This window comes from Curcuma longa, chromosome 14 (genome assembly GCF_044706935.1).
Source record: "Curcuma longa cultivar G26 ecotype Majalengka, Jawa Barat chromosome 14, ITB_CL_G26_1.1, whole genome shotgun sequence".
Taxonomy (NCBI): Eukaryota; Viridiplantae; Streptophyta; class Magnoliopsida; order Zingiberales; family Zingiberaceae; genus Curcuma; species Curcuma longa.
In genome coordinates this window covers 7,735,726-7,756,035 of record NC_133874.1, presented here as the reverse complement: position 1 = coordinate 7,756,035, position 20,310 = coordinate 7,735,726, and the positions used below count along the sequence as shown (strand labels likewise).

At 36.4% G+C, this 20,310-nt stretch overlaps 1 protein-coding gene and 1 pseudogene across 4 annotated transcripts; one reads left to right on the top strand and one right to left on the bottom strand.

Moving 5' to 3' along the window:
* Window positions 1-2,881: 2,881 nt before the first annotated feature.
* On the bottom strand, window positions 2,882-4,861 carry LOC141845150 (protein WALLS ARE THIN 1-like; annotated as a pseudogene).
* Window positions 4,862-10,764: 5,903 nt separating this feature from the next.
* On the top strand, window positions 10,765-19,734 carry LOC141845569 (calpain-type cysteine protease ADL1-like). 4 transcript variants are annotated; one of them, XM_074733628.1, is made up of 13 exons: window positions 10,765-10,894; window positions 10,973-11,033; window positions 11,287-11,470; window positions 12,936-13,186; window positions 14,217-14,399; window positions 14,550-14,685; window positions 14,819-14,949; window positions 15,050-15,164; window positions 15,251-16,280; window positions 16,381-16,491; window positions 16,981-17,039; window positions 18,512-18,668; window positions 19,505-19,734. In XM_074733628.1, exons 3-13 carry the CDS (start codon window positions 11,343-11,345, stop codon window positions 19,598-19,600), a joined length of 2,397 nt encoding a protein of 798 aa, XP_074589729.1. In that variant the 5' UTR covers window positions 10,765-10,894; window positions 10,973-11,033; window positions 11,287-11,342; the 3' UTR covers window positions 19,601-19,734. The 4 variants fall into 4 exon arrangements, with proteins under 4 accessions (XP_074589729.1, XP_074589731.1, XP_074589732.1 ...); XM_074733630.1 differs by having other exon boundaries at window positions 10,973-11,043; XM_074733631.1 differs by lacking the exon at window positions 10,973-11,033.
* Window positions 19,735-20,310: the final 576 nt, after the last annotated feature.

Below are 20,310 nucleotides of genomic sequence, written 5' to 3'. Positions count from 1 at the left end.
TAACATAATAATAAGCCTAATAGCAGAAGAAAAAGCCTTTTCAACAGAGACTTAATAATAAATTTAATAATCTATTCTAACATAATAATAGGTCTAATATAAGAAGAAAAAGCTTTTTCAACACAAAATTAATAATAAATTTAATAATCTATTCTAACATAATAATAAGCCTAATAGAAGAAGAAAAAGCCTTTTCAACAGAAAATTAATAATAATTTAATAATCTATTCTAACATAATAAGAAGCCTAATAGAAGAAGAAAAAGCCTTTTCAACAGAAAATTAATAATAAATTTAATAATCTATTCTAACATAATAATAAGCCTAATAGAAGAAGAAAAAGCCTTTTCAACAGAAAATTAATAATAAATTTAATAATCTATTCTAACAGAGAAAACAAAATATTTAAATTATTATTTTTTAATAATTTACTCTAATAAAAGAAACTGGCCCACCGGGCCTAGGCCCACGTGGCCCAGATTAGATAAAAAAAATATTGATATATTATATTATATTTGTAGTGAAATATTATTAAATTTGTTATTTTAATTGGGCCTTAATTTTAAAAAAACAATAATTTTAATAAAAGCTCAAATCTTATTGGGCTGTCCGACCTTCCACAGTGAGTTTCGGCCTAATAATGTCGAGTTTAGATAAGATTTTAGTAGTATAATTTTGATTTTGTTAGTGAATATTTAAATGGAAAAAATTAAAAGATAACCCTTTATTTTAGTTATCTTAAAAACACACTTAATTTTTTTTAAAATATCAAAATAATATCTCATGTTATTTTTTTATTTTAAAAATATAATTATTCTAGCATTATTAGGGGTGAGTTAAATTTAGATTCCACCAAATAATTTATCGAACCAAAATAATTTAGAAATTTCATTTGGTAAATTCATTTTAGTAAAATTTATATTACATAAATTATTTTTTTGAAAATAATTAATTTAATATTAAAACGTGGATAAAAATAAAAACATTTTATATTGTTCAATATTATTATTTTCAATTTAAATTTCATATTGAAAAATATAATATTTGTTTTTGATAAAGTAGGAGGCACTTGATGATTTCTTTATTTTGAAAAATATATAATTGATTTTATATTATTTTATACCGTTTTATTTATCCACCGTCGTGCCGTTTCCTCACCGTCGGCGCCCGCTGCAGGCATCAGCAGACCATCGCCATGCGAATCGAAGCTGTCGCCCTCACCGTCGCTGCTGCCGATGCACAAGGCCGTGGCGTTGATTGGACGTGCTGGCTCACTGGTGAGTGTTGCGCGACAGCGTGGGGTTTTGCGAGGGACGGATCATGGATTCGGGTCGGCCACGGACTCCATCCGGACAACTGTGAAGTCGCTCCACTTCACGGCAACCCACACGCTCGGATTGAGGCAGCAGCTGGAGTGGACCCTCGCGGTGGCGACGGCGGTGGGGTTGATGAAGCCGATGGTGGCGGAGAAGGTAGCTTCAAGTGAGGTATATAATTAAGGTGAGCTGTGGTGGTTTATGGTATTAATTATCGTCGTAAAGTAGATTAATTCAGGTTGAACTGCATTAAAATTTTGGACGCACGTAAGGTGTTCGATGTAATTCGTCTACCACACATAAAGTGACCTGTGGTGGTCTATGGTGTTAGCTTTAGCTTGAACTTAAGGTTTTCGGTGTAGTGCTTCTACCATGGAAAGGCGAAGATTTCGCTGTTGGCTTCACGGTGGAGGTAATTGTATAAAAGTTGTTTTGAATGACTTTTGATATATAGTGTTGATATCGGCAGGCAAATGATGTTATAGTGGTCTTCAATCTCAATATACAGTAGTAGTTCGAGGACTTATGGTCCTAAAAAAGGGAGCTGAGAGGTGGTTTGTGGAGGGGTTTTGAAAGGATATGAAAGAAAATCCTCGGTGTTAATTCACTTCCATAGCTCTTTTTAACTAAAAGAAAAAGTAATCTTCTCTTGAGCAACAACATGCCCAATTTCATTGTATTTATTTACTCTTTTATTATGTACATATCTGAATCACATGATTTTATCTTTATCATTTTTTTATGTGTTTGTATTCTTCAACCTAGTGTGTTGTTAGTGGAATTGCCCTTTGAATGCACATATAATGCATATAATGTTAAGTGTTTCTACCATGGGAGTCGAGGATTCATTCCCAGTGCACGAAAAGTGGTATGATCAAAGGATTCAAATTATCTATTTTGCTGTTATGGATCTTATTGGTGACCTTTTGATAGTTTCAATATCCATGAGTGATACTAGAGCAGCCTTCGATATATCTCAACACAGAGAGTAACTGTGATATGTAAAAAGTAAGAGGTTGCTCAAGTCTATGTCAATACTGTGATTGAGAATATATACCTTCCTATTTTCTTTTCAATTTTTTCCTTGCTAAATAGCTGTTGATCTCCTTCCAAAATAGGGAGCACATCGTTCTAATTTGTTCACAATACTGTTGCTAGTCACGACTTGATCAGAAACAAGATAGGATCTACTATAATTGCAGTTCTCATATTAAATGTGAAAGCACCAAATTGCATTACTTGTCATCAATAATATCAATGAGGTCTACACTATATCTGATAACAGTTGACTTTTCAAAATCCAAGAAATGGAATGTCAGACTTGGGTAAGACAATTTCCTAGATTGGAGTTTTCTTGTCAATTTCTCAAGTGTTTCATATTGAATTGTTCAAATCATAGCTCTAAATTTCAGATCAGCATCAGCTCTGGCTTTTAATAGCTGAAAGTAATGCATAATGAATTGTGACCTTGCGAAGTTGGAAGCATCTCATGATTACAACATTGCATTTAAGGGTTTGTTTCTCCTTTGTTTTAAGCATTCACAGTTTTCTCCATCAATTGCCATTTTAAACCACACCACCATTGATATTTTTTAATTTCATTTCTTTACATTATTCTCACAAATCACAACTCCCACAGTCATGTACAAGGTGGACAAGACTTTGATGTCGAAGAGATTGTTAATTAACAGGATTTTAGAATCTCATGGAATACCAGAGACTGCACCAATTTCTTTATATGAAGTCTCTTGGTCAAGGAGATGCCTTCTTAGATCCATTTCCTCTACAACTTGTGCTGCCTTCTCTTCACTCTTCCCCCAGAGAACAAAGTAGAGTCCAAGAACAATAAGGATGGATCCAATTATCCTATAGAAAATAAAAAAGTAAGTTCATCAAATTAATTAGTATGCTATATATATATGTGTATATGTATATATTAAAGTGCAAATTTTGCCTTACCCTCCTAAGTACAACTCATCACCAAGTATAACAGCTGCCATGATGGCCACCACCACAGTCTGCACCGGTTGGAAGACTGCAACAAATAGAGGACCTCCTCTATCGATGCACCAAATCTGGAGGGAGAAAGAAATTCCTGATGACACAAGACCCTGCAAAAAAATATATCAATCACAAACACCATATTTAAGCAATTTTATCACCAAAAATAATATATCATCTACATAAACTTTTTGAATTATGAAAACCATCACAAAAGCATAATAATGACTATGGTCATCTGCGATGGTCTCTCATTGCAGCAGAAGGTCTTCTACGACAGTTGATGCCATCGCAGAAGCCATGTTTTTTCTTTCTTTCTTTTTGCAGCGAGGTCAATTTGTTTTGATCATGTGATGGATGAATGGTGAATTTACAGCATAGAGGATTGTGAGCAGCTCTCCTCCTGAGTGGATTTTCCATCTCTCAATGTCCTTCTCTGCAAAGGCTGCTATGATGAGGAACTGGATTAGACCAAAGAAGCAGGTGATTGTGGTGACTGAGAGCCTTGCAGGGTACTTCTTGAGTACTGGAACCTGTGTATAATTGAGGTAGGTTTTACTCCATGATGGATTATGATTCTTAATAGAAAATATATAATGAGAGAGATGCAAACCTGAAGCACCATCCACCCAGACCATGCAATGCAATTGCCAAGGATGTAGACACAACCAAGGGTCCAGTTCAGGATTGTGTTGGCAGAGGCAACGAGGAAAAGCTTGCCATCCAGCAAGGGAGGACCCTTGTAGAGGGTAATAACCGTGGCACCTCCGATGCTGGCTACTGTTCCTGCCACCTTTGCCACACCATATCTGCTCTTGATATTGATCTGTTCAAGCCCGAGAGCTGCTGCCATGGCAAATGTTATGGCTGGGACTGAGTTTTGAATTGCAGAAGCATACGTTGGAGATAGGTAGTACAAGCCCAAGAGGTAAAACCCTTGGTTAGCAGTTATCCTGGTAATTAGAGAATAAAATAAAATTTTACTGGCAGTTCTTGCACCAAAACCAGTGAAATATATTAATACTTACCCACATAATGCTAGAAGAAAGAGTTGAAAGAGGAAGGATAAGGTAAGAGGTGGTCTATCTTTTCTGAAACAGGAACAAAAAACAATTAAGAAGAGTCTCATCAAGCTAATGAAATGCACTGTTATATCATACTTCTCTAGAAAATATGCAAAGGGAGCCAACAAAGCCAAAGCAATGATGTTCCTGTAAACTGGGAAGACAATTTTGCTGATACCCATGTTGAGTGCAGTCCTAGAAACTATGTGAAATCCTGCATAGCAGAATTGGAGTGCAAGCACAGCTACAAGAAGCTTCACTTTATCAGATACCTGTGAACCCATCTTCTTGTTACTTAGGCTGGTGCTTGCATCAAGATGGGGCGAGGTTTTATATAGAGGTTTTGGCTAATCTGGTGGCTGATGGGTGTCAAGTGGAACTAAATTAATATTGATTGAGGGTGGTGTTTTGTCAGTAATAATCTTGGTGGGCTATCTGTGTCTTTTTTTGAATTGACACTAGGAAGACCTCTCTCCTTCATAGTTTTTCTGATCAATGAGTAGTCCTGTTGTCAATACTTCTAATAGGATGTTAGTTTGTGTAACATGGTTCTTAAAATTGGTCAAGGAGACAGAAAGAAGTTAAGCATGTTAGCCAGTCTGCTAAAATCATAGAATGAATGTGGAAAAGGGCATTGTCATTTTCTTATCTATTAGTTCATACAACCTCCACTAAATTGTTCTCGGTTGTCACTGGTTAGCATGCTTAATTTATGTTATTCTCGGATGATCTTTAGCTCATTTTTGTTACTGTGTATACACATCTTCTCATTTTTATCCAATCTCAAGGCATCTCCCCGAATATGATGAGTAATTATTCTTTCTTCTTGCTACACAGCTCTTATAAAATACTTTTTTCTATGAAGGTATTAAACAAACATGGATATTAGTATTTAAAAGTTAGAATAAGAATAAAAAATGAATTAATTATTGGTTTACAACTTATGATTAGACCTTGTATATGTAGTCATTATAGATATGAGCAATTCTTCTTAGTGTCACATAAAAGTTGCCTTCTTCTATGTTTCTTCTCAATTTATGAAGGAAAAAACTGAATTTCAAGTTCTAACTTTTGAGGAGTCTAGTGTAGTATTTTTCAGTTCCTATGGTACAATTTATTTTTTTCACCATTTGCATCGAAGAGTAATTAGCTCCTGTAGTTAACTATGGCGACCCCTAATATTATTCATGTAGTACAAAATATAGCTTTTGTTTCCAAAATATGATGATGAATGAATAAATAACCATATCAGTGTTGTTCTATAGTCAACAATTGTCGTCCCCGGGGCAATGGTGCAACGGTCATCCGTAGTACAAAATCCCCAGCTACGGCGTATTTGTTTCCTCAAATGGAGATCGCAATCAAAGGATGCTGGACATTTGGATTGGCCGCCGTATGCGCTTCCCGATTTACCCTGGTGGTCGGTGGGAAACTTCCGTGGGACCGGGCCGGCCACCCCCATAGATGTGGCTACTGGGATTATTATTTTTTTATAGTCAACAATTGTCCTTCAATAGATGGAGGGGTCATATGTATCATTAAACAAACAAATACATTAATTATCAAACTAATGACAGAGTGTGATTGGTTTGCAATAGAAGGGTAAAGGAATCAAATATCATGTGGAGCTTTCAATACATACTGTTAAACAAAGTGTGTCACATGAAGTGGTTCAGTGCATAATCTCCAAAAACTATTCAAACTACTTTTCATGGCCTTGAGAACTCAAGATTTGGTTATCTTACCTGCAATCAGATCTTTTTTTAAAAGTCAAAATGGGGCCAGCACATGCTTGATTATGTTCACATTCTTATTGCTTCCTGATTTGTACTAATTAAAGAAGGATGCTCAGTAACAATAATGTTTCCAAGGAAGAATCTTTTTCTCTCTTTGTTGATTTCTTATACTTTCTCCTGAAGAACTTTTTTTTTTTTTTTAGATCTATTATATTTCATATCTCTTGTTTTGGGCAACTGTGAGCAACTGTTTTCCTATATTCTGTGGAGATGCAGCCAAATGGTTTCCTTCTGAGTTTTAGCAATCATTTAACCGAAAGCTTTCTACAGAATTGATGTAGGAAAAGTGTTCAACGTATCGATAAAAGGAACAAAAGCAAGGAGAGATCTAGTTACTGAAACAAGAACTTTTCATGCATGGGCCTGAGCATCCTCTTCTGCTGGAAGCTGTGAGCTCTATCTGTTCTTCTCATTGATGACAATTGCGACTTGCACAAATTAAATAATGAAACTTCTGATCAATTCAAAGATATGTCTTCAGTAAGATGACCATGAAATCTGTGGTTATATTGCATGTCTATATGTGCCCAGAAACACAAACAAGGTGAGCAGGTGACAGGGTCACGAGTCCTTCAAGAGTAGCAGAGGTTACTACATGGCCAGCCTGCAACAAGGTCCATGAGTGGAAGGATGATGGAAGAGCCCCACCTGGTTCACGTGGTTAATAGGTCTTCAAGAACAAGTTGAGAGTGAGCAGATTTTTAAACACTGTTGCAGAAGTGTTTTGTTTTAATAAACTTTTTTTTTGTTCTGTGGTTTGAGCCCATGATATGTGATTTTCACTTTTCAGACAAGTCTGTTCATAATTATTAGGAGTCGCTGCACATGTTGATCAATTATTGGCTCTGGCATTTGTGTTCCGCAAATTAAGAAAAAAAAATGTTTTGTACTGGAAAAGAAATATATATATATATATATATAGAGAGATTTGATATTCTACGTAACTTCCTCATGCGCGCCCATGAGCGCCATATGATCCACCATCTATCATGTAATCGCGTGCCAGATCTGACCGTCCAAGTGTCGGAATGCACAGTGTTCGCGCCGTCCGGCTACCGCCGGCTTGGGCATGATCAACGCACCGTTCGTTGGCGCGAGCGACGGGTCGGTCGACGTCGGATTGCGACCGTTTGTGGTCGGAATCCAGTGCAATTTGACCGCGATTTGGTCGGAAACGGCGCGTGCCATTGCCGAGCGCGTTCCCGCTAAATTGCGTCGGATTTCAGCCACAATACGATCGGAATCCGATGTCGGTTAAAGCGCCAGCGAGCGGCGCGTCGATCGTACCTGGGTCGGCAACCGATGGTGGCCGGACGACACGGCGAGGACGGCGGCAACAGTGATGGATCGACTGTGTCGCTCACGGGGTCGACAACACGAGTCACACAGAATATCAAATCTATATATATATATATATATATATATATATATATATATATATATATATATATATATATATATTTTTGGGTTCCTAATGTGAGACAAAAGGCCCATTGGGCCCAATGATATGGACTGTGCAGGTTACATGGGCTGTCTTAATGAGGATGATACAACCTTGACTTTATTGTCCTTAACTGTATTTATTTATTTATTTTTAAATTTTCTCATTTTTCTCCAATAATAATATCCTTAGTGGCAATAGAAAGATCAATGGTGTGTCTTAATTCATGAAGCAAATAAAAAATAATAATTAAAGAACAAAATAGAGGAAAAAGAATATATATATTGTTATGGGTGTTATAGCCTCCCATCTAGGATTAGGCCCACTCGGCTCGGCGTTCAGCTCGGCTCGGCAGCCCTCCATTCAGGTCATTCGGCTCGGCAGCCCAGCACTGCCCTTCGGCTCGGCAGCCCAGCACTGCCACTCGGCTCGGTAGCTCTCCATTCAGGCCATTCGGCTTGGCAGCCCAGCACTGCCACTTGGCTCGGCAGCCCTCCATTCATGCCATTCGGTTCGGCAGCCCAGCACTGCCATTCGGCTCGGCTCGGCAGCCCTCCACTCAGCCCACTCGGCACTCAGTCTACTCAGCCCCTGCAACTCATCATAATGGTCTGCTTAAAGTCATCCTTGGATGTGACTTATCAGAAATGGTCTTCTCAAGATCATGCCTTATCATATCAAAGTCTTTTCAAGACCATGTCTTATCATATCAAGATCTTCTCAAAACTATGCTTTGTCATAAATAGTCATGCAAGCCTCATCAAAGCATTAGTGAGAGGAGTTGTCAAGCATTAATTGGAGATGTGACATGACAGAATAATCTTCCCCATGCCATATCTTATCATACTTTCCAAGGAACAACTAGCATTAATGAAGGTGGTCTTCTCGAGGCAGGGTCCATCCTTCCAAAAGAGAGAACTCCTCTCCGATCATGATAGGGAGGAGCTCCTGAGGTATAAAAAGGGAGGACGGAGGAAAACTCAAGAGGTCTCTCCGGGCTCTCTCTTCTCTCTCTCACTCTTCTTATCTTTTTTGGGTTGAGCATTTCATTACAGTATTTTTTATTTTACTGTACTTCTTCTTCCTCCTGACTGAGCTGACTTGAGCGTCGGAGTGGCCGTCCGGGGACTCCTCGGCGCCAGGATGACCTCTATTCTCCTGTGATGTTTCAGGGCCTTCCGGTGGTTGATCCTCTCTCCTTCCTCGGTGGGGAGGCCCTCTCCGGCGGTTGCACCCCCTCTCTTCCCCTGCATGCTGACTGGTCCGGCGGTGCGTCCGGAAGCCGATCTCAACAACAGGAACAGTACTTATAATCATAAAATTATGTTTTAGAATGCTTAAGTTGCATGTTGATTAATTAACCAAGGTGATTATTAAATTGCTAAAACACCAAACACATATAGTGCTTATCTGTTAACTATGTTTTTGAAAATACATCTTAAAGAATTTAACTAATGGTTTAAGAATAATTAGACATTGAAAAATATTTATTTTCTATATTTTAGAGTTTCAAATTTATCATAAATATTCATTATATATCCACATTTTACTAAAGCATCAGTACATTTTGATATTCCTCAAGTCACGCATCTAATTTTTATAATATTTAAATTATAAATCATATTCCTGAGATACTTCTTTTTTCTTTTAGGTGTATTAGAGCATCCGCAACGCGTGATTAAACGTGTGTTAATAGCGGACGTGGAGGAGCGAGGGAAGGATGTGGAAGAGGGAGAGAGGAGAGAGATAATGAACGCGATCAGAGTTCTGAACGCGTTAAAGGGTGGTAGTCGATCACCTGATCGATTACCACACATGGTGGTCGACCACGTGATCGACCACCATGCGTGTGGTAGTCGATCACTTGATCGACTACCACGTGGCAGTGGAACCTATGGCGTTATAACGCCACGAGCGATGCAGATGCTCTTAGTAATTTTGGATAAAATTGACTGATAGACCTAAATAATTTCTCATTTAAAATCAAAATTAATATACTTTTGAAACTTTTTTAAAAGTATTTATATCCTCAAATCTGAATTCATAGCTAAATTGAGAATAATAAATTTTAAAATTTATAAAAATTTAATAAAATTTATCACAACATTATAAGTAGAACAATTAATTAATGATATTCATCGACCAATTCACTAATGAGTTATTGGGGTTTTTTTATTTGAAAAATATTAATTTTTTAAATATTAAAATAATATAGATCTATCATTTTGTCCAAAACTACTAATGGACTGACATAAAGAATTCTGAATCATTTAAAATAAAAATTAATATACTTTTAAAAATCTCTTTAATATGTTTGTGCCCTTATATCTAAATTTGATAATGTGAATTAACAACAGTAAATTTTTAAATTATTAGAGTAAAAAATATAAAGATGTATTCTTAATTTAACTCCCTGCTCTCAATTTACATTATACAATTTAGATTCTAAGGTATAAATATATTAAAGAGGATTCAATAAATAAATGGATTTTGATTTAAAGTCATTTGAAATTCTTTAAGTTTATAAATCAGTTTAGATGAAATTGGACTAATAAACGTACAGAAAAAGAGAGAAAAATATGATATATAATTTAAGTATTATAAAAATTGAATATGTGATATTTGAAACACTAATATTAAAATGCCATTATATTATTCAAGACCTAATTTATAAATTAACACTCACACTTAATTATTCAAATATGCAAAATTTAAAATTTTCAATCCCTAATATAAAATCATAAATAAAATAAAATAAATAAAAAAATATCTGTTTTTTTGACTCTCAAAAACTTTTTTTTTTTTGTTTTAAGAAACATACCAACCAAAAGCAATTCCTGAACCATTGTCGCACACTATTGTCTTCGGAATCCAGACTCCCATTTCCTCACGACGCTGCTGAGTCACCCATGAAATATTTTCGGGTTCTCCTCCCGACGCGGAAGCTACAGGAACCACGGTCGTACACGAATGAAATTTGCACACGTCACCCGGAACTTTTTCACGGCTGAGGCGGCCAGGAATCGAGTTTACTCGTTTAGTCTTGCTGTGGCAGGACAAGCGAGTTGACAAACGTCACCTTGTCTTCCCACTGGGGCGACCCACCTCCCCCTTCTCTCACTCTCTCTCTCTCTCTCATCTCTGTCTCAAGCGTCCGCGCGATTTCGAGGGTTTTCTCGCGGGGAGGAGAAAAAATCGCTCGGGTTTCGCCGTCATCTCGCTCCGATTCCGGCCCCGGCGACTCCGTCGAGGAGAACCTCGCTTGCAGGAGCCAACGGTACGGTCTTTCCCCTTGTTTCCGCGTTTCATATTCGCCCACCTAACCCCTCTGCCTCATTTAGGGTTTCCTCTGCAGATCGAGGCTCCTCTTGTTCTTTCAGGTTCTGGGAGCCCGGGTCTCGGATCTTGTTTACTCGGTCGGCTTCCGTGCGTCCTTTTCTCTCTACAGTTTTTTTTTTAATTTTCCTTTTTGAATTGTCGACTTCCGGTCATTTGCGGAGCCATTGTTCTGGAAAATTTCGGATCTCGAGAAGGATCGAGATGGGGAAAGTGTTGTATTTGCCTCTTCTATGTAGCTCTGTCGGATTAGGGTCCTTTTCTTGCACTTGCATGATTCTATTTGGTTAATTTCGATGCGGATATTGAATTGTTAGTTTTCTTTTGCTGTAGGTAGCTACTCCTGTTTCCATGGTTTGACTGGAAACTGGGTGGTGGGAGAAGAAGGCATGGAAGGAGATGAGGAGCATCAGGTTGCTCTTGTATGCGCCATCTGCGGTGCTTTCTTCTGTGTCTTAAGTCCGCTTAGTTTTTGGATTCTCTGGGCTGTAAATTGGAGACCGTGGCGGATATACAGGTTCAGTTTAAATTATTTCTGCGGTGCTTATCAGTAGGACTTAACTTGCAAAATATCACATAACTAGGATAATTGTTGTGCTTGGAGCTATCATCATAATCTTCCATAAAATTTACTTGTATTTTTCTAATTTCTAGACATTGATTGTGGATAATTCTTGCTATTCTGCAATAATATTTCTCAGTTCCTTGATTCAGTTATAACCTGTCCGTTTAACAGTTGTAGTCAGTTTAGTTCATCTCACACCATAGTCTGAAGTCCTATTTTCATGTGGTTAATAGTTAATTGTGATATGACTAGCACACTTGCTAGTCATTAATTCACATTGGTTTATCTTTTGTTTAAGATTGCCGTAGTTAGTTGCCATTCAGTATTTTGTGTTGCTATTTACAATTTTTTCTCTTTCTCATTTGATGATGAATCTGAATATTATTGTTTAAAGCTCAAGTGCGACAAAGATAATTAATGGATCACAAAAATGGCAATGTATTATTTTTTTGCTTATTTGATTTCAAGACAAATTTCTAGAAATAGGTTTAATGCGGTGCCAACTGCCAACTCATCGTACTCATCAAATATTACCTCTATCCCTTTTAAATCTGACTTATACTTGGCAAGCATAGTTATTGAATCATTTTCTTTGTTGAGTCTATACAAATTTAAATTCTATGTTGCAAGACCAACTTATTTTTGTTCACCCTGGTAGGCATTTTAAAATGAACAAGGGGTACTATTTATTCTATTACTTTTTCCCATTACCTTTTTGGTTGTTGTTAGAATTCAAATTGTAGTTACACATCAATGTGTCAACCAAAGAGCTTAATCTGTTAGTTATGCTTCAGTGTATTCAAATCTCTCACTTCTTGTCTTGGGATATCTGTAAGCCTTAACTCTTTGTGGAGTAGGGATAGATATGGTGAATTTGTTTAAGTAGACTGGCTATCTTTTTTTGAGATGTTTCTAGGAATTACAGTGTGCATCAGTAACATGAGACTGTATTGTGTGACAGTAGCATGCGTAGGTGAGATTTCCTAAAGCAAGAGAAACAGAGAAACTGCTTGTAAACCTAGTTTGGAGATGTGATCGTCTGACTTGGCAAGTCAATTTTGGGCCATCAAACCTAGCAATAAGTTTTTGGATGATGAATTGCTAGCAGATGACTGCTAACTTAAAAAAAAATAATTATTTTTAAAATCTTGTTGAATGAATACATACTCTTTTTTTTTGTTCTTGTTGATTAAACATATGTGGCTTCTGTAATAATTTGTTTGGTTCCTTTTTTTCTTTTAATCTGTCTATCATACTCTTTGTATTATCATGGTTTTCCTACCTTGTGACGTAGTTTCTTACACTGCAATCTTATTCTGCTATATTGTATTATGCACAGCTGTTTGATGTTTGTCAATTGTTAAACACCATTTCTACTTTCATTGAATATGTTTTCCTTCTGAATTGTAATTGTCAGCTGGATATATGCAAGAAAATGGCCTGATATCATACAAGGACCTCACTTAGGTGTGGTTGCTGGTGCTCTATCACTAATTGCATGGGTTATTGTTCTTTCCCCCATTGTTCTGCTAATAACATGGGGAGTCATAATTATTGGACTTCTGAGACGCAATATAATTGGCTTAGCTTTAATAATTACTGGCACGGCTCTTTTACTGGCATTTTATTCTATAATGCTTTGGTGGCGGACACAATGGCAAAGCTCAAGTATGTATTCTCTCGTGTTAGCATACTATGATTTGTCGATCTCCAGTACCTGTATATATTATATACTTGATCATCAACATTGCTTGAATGTGTAAAATTTAGATTTTGATATTGCTTTTTGGATTGCTAATTTTTTAGATTGGATTACCCCTTATATAGTTTTCGTAAAGATCAATTATGGCATAAAATTTATATATCTTGCCTGCTTTATGTTGTTTCTTTTCGTTTTAGTTTGTTTGACTGTTCATATATTTTTTATTGCTTGTGTTTGGATTAGTCAATTTTGATTGTTTAGTTCTTGTAGTTGATTAATTGTTAATTATAATCAGCACGATCACTCACGAATTCATGATAATCGTATAATATATATCACATAGGTAGTGTAGCAAAGAGAGTGATGGTTGTGCTGGAAAAACTATTAATGGTACGAGAGCAATTAGGTATAGCTCTAATAGGTGATAAAACAAGAAAAATAGTTTGAGATGTGATGGATATGTTCAAAGGCGATTCTATAGTTAGAAGAGTAGAATCTATAAGATTGGAATTTGGAAGGATTAAGGGGTATAGACACAAAAGAAAATCTTGAAACAGTAATGAAATATGATAGTTGATTTGAATGTTACAAATGATAAAACATTACATAGAGCTCACTAAAAGTATTTGATTCATGTACTGATCCTAAATAGTTTGGACAAGCATGAGTTGCAGAGGATGAAGATGAGAGGATGAGGACAAATTTTCCATATTATTTTTGATTAAATTCCTCGTCTGGTTATTCAATATTATCTGCTATATATGTTGCCTATACTAATATTGATGATCAATGAATTTTACTTGATAAAAAAGGATGGATGGGCTTGATAATAAGTGTGTTCAACTGTCAAGGGTACCCAATGACAAACATTTGTGTAAGCTGGGATTTTTGATCCCATAAATGTTAACAATTTTAAGATAACCCTATTTCACTCCATAAATGATGATTGATAGATGGTCTCTGTTTGGTTCACCAGCCCTGAATTCTTCCTTGCAGGGGGAGTTGCTTATCTTCTTCTCCTGGCTGTGGCATTACTTTGTGCCTATGAGTTCTGCGCTGTCTATGTAACTGCTGGTGTGAGTGCCTCTGAGCAATATTCACCATCTGGATTCTTCTTTGGTGTTTCTGTAATTGCACTAGCCATCAATATTCTTTTCATTTGCAGAATTGTCTTTAATGGTAATATTTGCTGCTTCCCTTCTATTTTGGTCTTGGTTATCCTGAATAATATTAACTTTATTTTTCTATATTTATATAATTGCTTTATGTGCTGTAAGCCTGTGATCACAATTGATCTCATGCATTCTAACAAATACTTCTTCTGTTAAGGAAATGGATTTGATGTTGATGAATATGTACGGAGATCATACAAATTTGCATATTCTGATTGTGTTGAAGTTGGAGCTGTTGCTTGCTTAACTGAACCACCAGATCCAAATGAGTTGTACATGCGTAAATCTAGCAGGCAAGTTTTGTTTGCTTTTTGATGAAATTCATTTGTTAGCATATATATGACCTCAATATTGTTATTTCTTAATTCTGTTGGATATGTTCCTTGATTTTCACATTCTATTCTTTCCATTGAATGTTTTGTGCAGGGCTTTACACCTAGGACTTCTGTATCTTGGTTCTGTGACTGTTCTTGTAGTGTATGCAGTTTTGTATGGGCTGACAGCAAAAGAAGCTCGTTGGCTGGGGGCAGTAACTTCAGTTGCTGTTCTTGTTCTCGGTAAATGTTTGTTAGTGTTTGTCTTTGTCTTCATGGTCCCTTTCCCTTTGTTTTCTTAACATAATAATTGAGGTTCACAATTTATCTCTTTCTGTGGTAGATTGGAATATGGGTGTTTGTTTGTTTGCATTCGAGATAGTTAGAAGTCGCATAGTAGCGCTATCTGTTGCTGGAATATCCAGAATATTCCTCATCTGCTTTGGAGTGCATTACTGGTATTTTTTTGTTTCCTTGGTTTCTTTTTCCTGATATACACTGGTATTTTTTTCCCCATCCTGTTTATGGGCAATCCATCCTGCAGGTACCTCGGTCATTGCATAAGTTATGCTTTTGTAGCATCTGTCCTTTTAGGTTCAATTGTTTCTCGTCGATTATTTGTCTCCAACCCATTGTTTGAAAGGAGAGTTGCTTTAAGAAGCACTGTATTACGTCTTAGAGAAGGATTCCGGCGCAATGGGCAAAATAGTTCCTCAAGTTCTTCTGAAGGTTGTGGATCGAGTGTGAAACGTAGCAGTAGTAGTGTTGAAGCAGGTCATCAAACAAATTCTGCGGAGGATATTTGTGGAAATAACCATATTTCTATGAGTGCCAATAACAGGAAAAATATGTTTTTTGGTCGTTCTCGCAGTTGTCAAGAAGATGCTAATTGTGACAAGAATGTAGATACTGGAAGGGCAAGTTTAGCATTACGGAGCAATTCATGCCGCTCTGTTCATGATTCTGAAGTGGTCAGAACTACTGATAGACATCTTGATCACAATACTTCCCTTGTTACTTGTTCTAGCAGTGGTCTAGAAAGCCAAGGCTGTGAGTCAAGTGGATCTGGCGCTCCATCCATAAATCATTCTGGTTTAGACGTGAATATTGCTCTAATTTTACAGGATAGGCTGAATGATCCAAGGATTACATCTATTTTGAAAAGAAAAACTGGGCTTTCAGACCATGAATTGGCTAGTCTTCTTCAAGACAAGGGCCTTGATCCAAATTTCACTTTCATGTTGAAGGAGAGAGGGCTTGATCCTAGACTTTTATCCTTGCTGCAGAGAAGTAGTTTAGATGCAGACAGAGAGCATCAAGATGCTACAGATGTTGCTGTCCCCGATTCTGGTAGATTGGACAGTACTGTCCCGAATCAAATATCTTTATCAGAAGAACTTAGACAGAGGGGACTGGAAAAGTGGCTCAGGTTTTCTAGGCTTATGCTACATCAAATAGCTGGTACTGCTGAACGTGCCTGGATCTTTCTTACTTTGGTTTTCATAGCAGAGACAGTGCTTGTGTCAATTTTCAGACCCAAGCCTGTTAAAGTAATTAATGCTACTCATGAACAGGTGATTTTGTGTACGCCAAGCCTAGAATTGTGGCGTAAATATGTGATTGTAAATTCATATTTTGTTGTTTTTAAAATTATTCATTTTCCTTTATCTGCAGTTTGAATTTGGTTTCTCTGTTCTGCTTCTCTCGCCAGCTGTCTGTTCAATCATGGCATTCCTGTGGTCTCTGCATGCAGAAGGAATGTCAATGACATCTAGGCCTCGCAAGGTATGATGGAAAAATGATTCTTGGGAGAATATCTGGTGTAACTTTTTTTTCTATGTAATTTATATTTTAGTGGCCACTGATTATATTCATATAACTGGCTCCATATTTTTGGTTAGGGCTATTAGCATTACAAATAACAAGACTCTTTCATTGTGGATTGGAATATTTCTGAAGGCATTTTATGTTTTCTTTTTTTTCTCACTTTACTGATCCTGGTTCTTATGCTTTTTATAATTTTCTTTTGTACGACATGTTATTTGTTCATTCATTATCTATTGCTACTTTAATTTGTTAGTTGCAATTGATCCTCTTAAATATGTTTCTCCGAACTTATAGCGCAAAAAATTATGCTGTTTATTCTCTCTAGCTAGTGTGCCTTTTATTTTTCCTAATTATGAAGTAAGCAAGCATGTCTGACAAGAGTATTTTTTTTCTAGTTTTTTTATTGTTTTGTTAGCTCCTTGCTGACATATTCTTTCCCTTCTTCAGTATGGTTTCATTGCGTGGCTCTTGACTACCTGTGTAGGTTTGCTTCTCTCTTTTTTAAGGTATCTAAGTTTATTTTTGCAATGAATTCTTACATTTGTTTGCCTTGCCATTTTCTGCTAGATATTTGAATCTTTTAATCCATGTGTAAGTGATAGTTGTATTTGAAATATGAAACTGCTGCTAGGCATCGGTGTCTAACTATTATCCATGATGATCTTTTGTAGATTTTCTACTTTTTTTTGTTCAGTGGATAACATTTGGAAAGTAAATTTATGGTGAAGGCGGTGATAAGGGAAGGCTAGATTAGTTGTGTAATAAAGGATTATGCATATAACCACTTGTATGATAACGCCAATCAATTTTATGCCAACATAACTAGTGAGGTTTTGGACAAACCAAGGTTCAAAATTTTGAATTGTGCTGGAGTTTCAGTTTTGATTGAACAATACTGTTTTGATAGCATGCTTGTGTTCCCACGTACACTGCTGGTGGCAAATTGGAGGGGGAACAAATGAAGGAGATGAAGAAAAGAATTAAGAGAACACAACTATATAACTAAATTTGGACTTTGTGCCCCATATAGAATGATACAATTTTGACATTCTGTTATACAAACACAAGCTAAAAAAATTTAATAACCATGTTCACTTTGTAGCATGTTAAGGGCCGTCGAACGTTGGCATGACATGAAATTTATCAACATGATTGACACAATGACATAGGATAGAGTAGTATCAAGTTGCCCCCGGGGAATAGCTGAGTTGGTGACGACGTAGCAGACTTGCAGAAGAGGGCAAGGGTTCCAAAAATCCTGGCAAAGCCAGGCAATATCCTCCTGCGTCGTGACCAACTGCAGTTTTTCGATTTACCTCCTCACAGATGGTCGTGGGGCCGACCGTGTGGGGCCCTAAGGTGGCGGATCCACCTTTTGCAGAAGAGTAGTATCAAGTTTCAGGAATTTATTGAAACGATACATTTTGACTATACTGCACAGCACGTAGAGATTTTAAACTATGGGACAAACAATGTCCAAATTCTTTTGTACACAATTTCCAAACTCTTCATGATATATAAATCAAAGCATTTTATAAAAAAATTAGAATGAAATAATGTTTGACTAGGCAAATTATCCAAACTGTTTTTTTTTTCCTCTGAAATATCGTGCTTGACTCATGCCATATAGAGCTTCCACTTTCATCACTTTCTTTTCTGCATGGAAGTCTTTGCATGAAACAACTTTTTCCTGATTATTACTAATAGTTCTGTTATGGACAATATACTTGAATATAGAGCAATAGTCATTGTATTTCATATGTCCTAGTCTTGTTGATTTGGACTACTATTCTAAGTTGCTTATTATTGTTTTCATTTCTACTTTTCTTTGAAAATTTCTTTTCCTTGCTTTTTCTTTAACTTATTGCTTTTACATGTATGCATTTATGTGCTTTACTTTTCTGAAATGAATGTCATCCTTGTCTTGCTCATTGCTAATTTTATAACCACTTTTCCTAATTTTTGTATAAAATTGCAGCAAATCATCTCTAATATTGGGATTAGCTCTGACATTCCCACTCATGGTGGCAAGTCTTTCTGTTGCCCTCCCAATTTGGATGCATAATGGTTACTGTTTCTGGATATCAGGAGGGCATGAAAGTCATGGAAACAGACATCAGTCCTCTAGGAAGGAGGTCAGAATTGTTCCTTGTAAACTTTGAATCTGTCATGTACCACTATGCTTCATCAGTTTTTATAATGGCACATGAGTATGAGGTTATCCTTACAATCTTCTTTTATCTTCAATTAATTGGTTTACATGTATCAAATTTAGGTATAACATCTCGATGACTGATCCATCTGATGCCAACTAGATTCCTCGATGCCATTAAATACTAAGATTTCATGGATTAAGATCTGCTGATAGTGTTCTTTTAAGACAAACCTTAGCTGTTTTGTGATGCTGTGATATCTGTCCATCCTGTGTATTTTCTGCATCATCTCACTTCCCATTTTAACTCCACTCCTGTTGCTTCACAATCCTAAACTCTGCAGTCATACTTATTTAGTCTTTTCACCAGTTAAGGTTGCTTGCAAAGCATTTAAAACTGATTATTTTGCATGTAAAGGGAAATGAAACACTTCGCATGTGCCAATGTAAGATAGAGCAAAAATCTTAAATTACTATGGGATACATGTGAATACTGCACACCATTTAGTGTACTATTATTAAATAATATGGTAAGTTGGCTGTTCGAAAACTCTCATATAGATTTATTTTAGAAGTTAACTGAACCACTGGTGGTTCTCATAATAAATACATGTGGTTAGCATTATGCAAATCGTCAAGTGTCAATCTGATTTTGGCTAATACCTCAGATACGTTCTCCAACGTCGTTGAAAGTATGAAGATACTATTGGAATTTACACAGATGCAGTTGTATATCAATTGAATTGGATGAGATTTGAGAGTAATCAGTGTTTTTTTTTTTTTCCAAAATTGCCTGAGATCTTGGTTCAATGCCTTCAGAAATTCGAAGAACAGGAGAAGAACTTAGGTGAGGAACAAGTCTTCACAGTCAGTTTCAATCAACAGGATTCACTGCTAGGGCATCGTCTCTCCTGATCTTGTCACAGCCACTAAACTGTTGAGAGAAGCTGCAGTTGGATTGCATCTTAGAGGAGGATGAGGAGATCCAAATTATCAAATGAAACTATCTGGTTGTTCTGATTTGAGAAAAGGGAACATGAGGTCAATAAGGAAGATATTCTGCTTCTTTCAGTAATTAGGATTTTGGTAGGCATTGAGGAAGCTTCAATGATAAATTAATAATTTATTATGATAACGTTTCCTTCTTCTGTTTCATCTCTTTCCTCCTTCAACCTCTTATTCGCCACTGGCATTATGCATTGGGACATCGAAACGATACCGAAATAGTGTTGTTCCAATCAAAGGCCGAAACTCATGCACAGTTCGAGATTTTGAATCTTGGTTCATGCTAATAATTAATAGTATGTTACAGTAATTTATTTGGTAATATGGTACAGAAGGTAAATTATATTTGCTATCACATTAATTTCAAGATTAGTGGCTAACAAATGTGTACATATGTAGCGAGCTTTCATTATCATATTAGGTAATAAATAGTATGTATTAACTATTAATTAATAATTAATAAATGATCAATTCTGTTATATTACTAAACTAAACAAATTCATTACTAGTAGGGGCAAACTCGAACAGTTAGGGAGTAAAAATCCCATTGATAATACTAATAATTAATCAATGTTAATATTATTCATATTCGATGACTATTCCAAATAATAATCAACATA

Coding starts and splice junctions, on each gene's coding strand:
- LOC141845569 (XM_074733631.1), top strand. CDS start 11,343: ATGGAAGGAGATGAGGAGCATCAGGTTGCTCTTGTATGCGCCATCTGC. Junction 14,400..14,549: donor TTGCAGAATTGTCTTTAATG/GTAATATTTGCT, acceptor TCTTCTGTTAAG/GAAATGGATTTGATGTTGAT. Junction 14,686..14,818: donor TACATGCGTAAATCTAGCAG/GCAAGTTTTGTT, acceptor TGTTTTGTGCAG/GGCTTTACACCTAGGACTTC.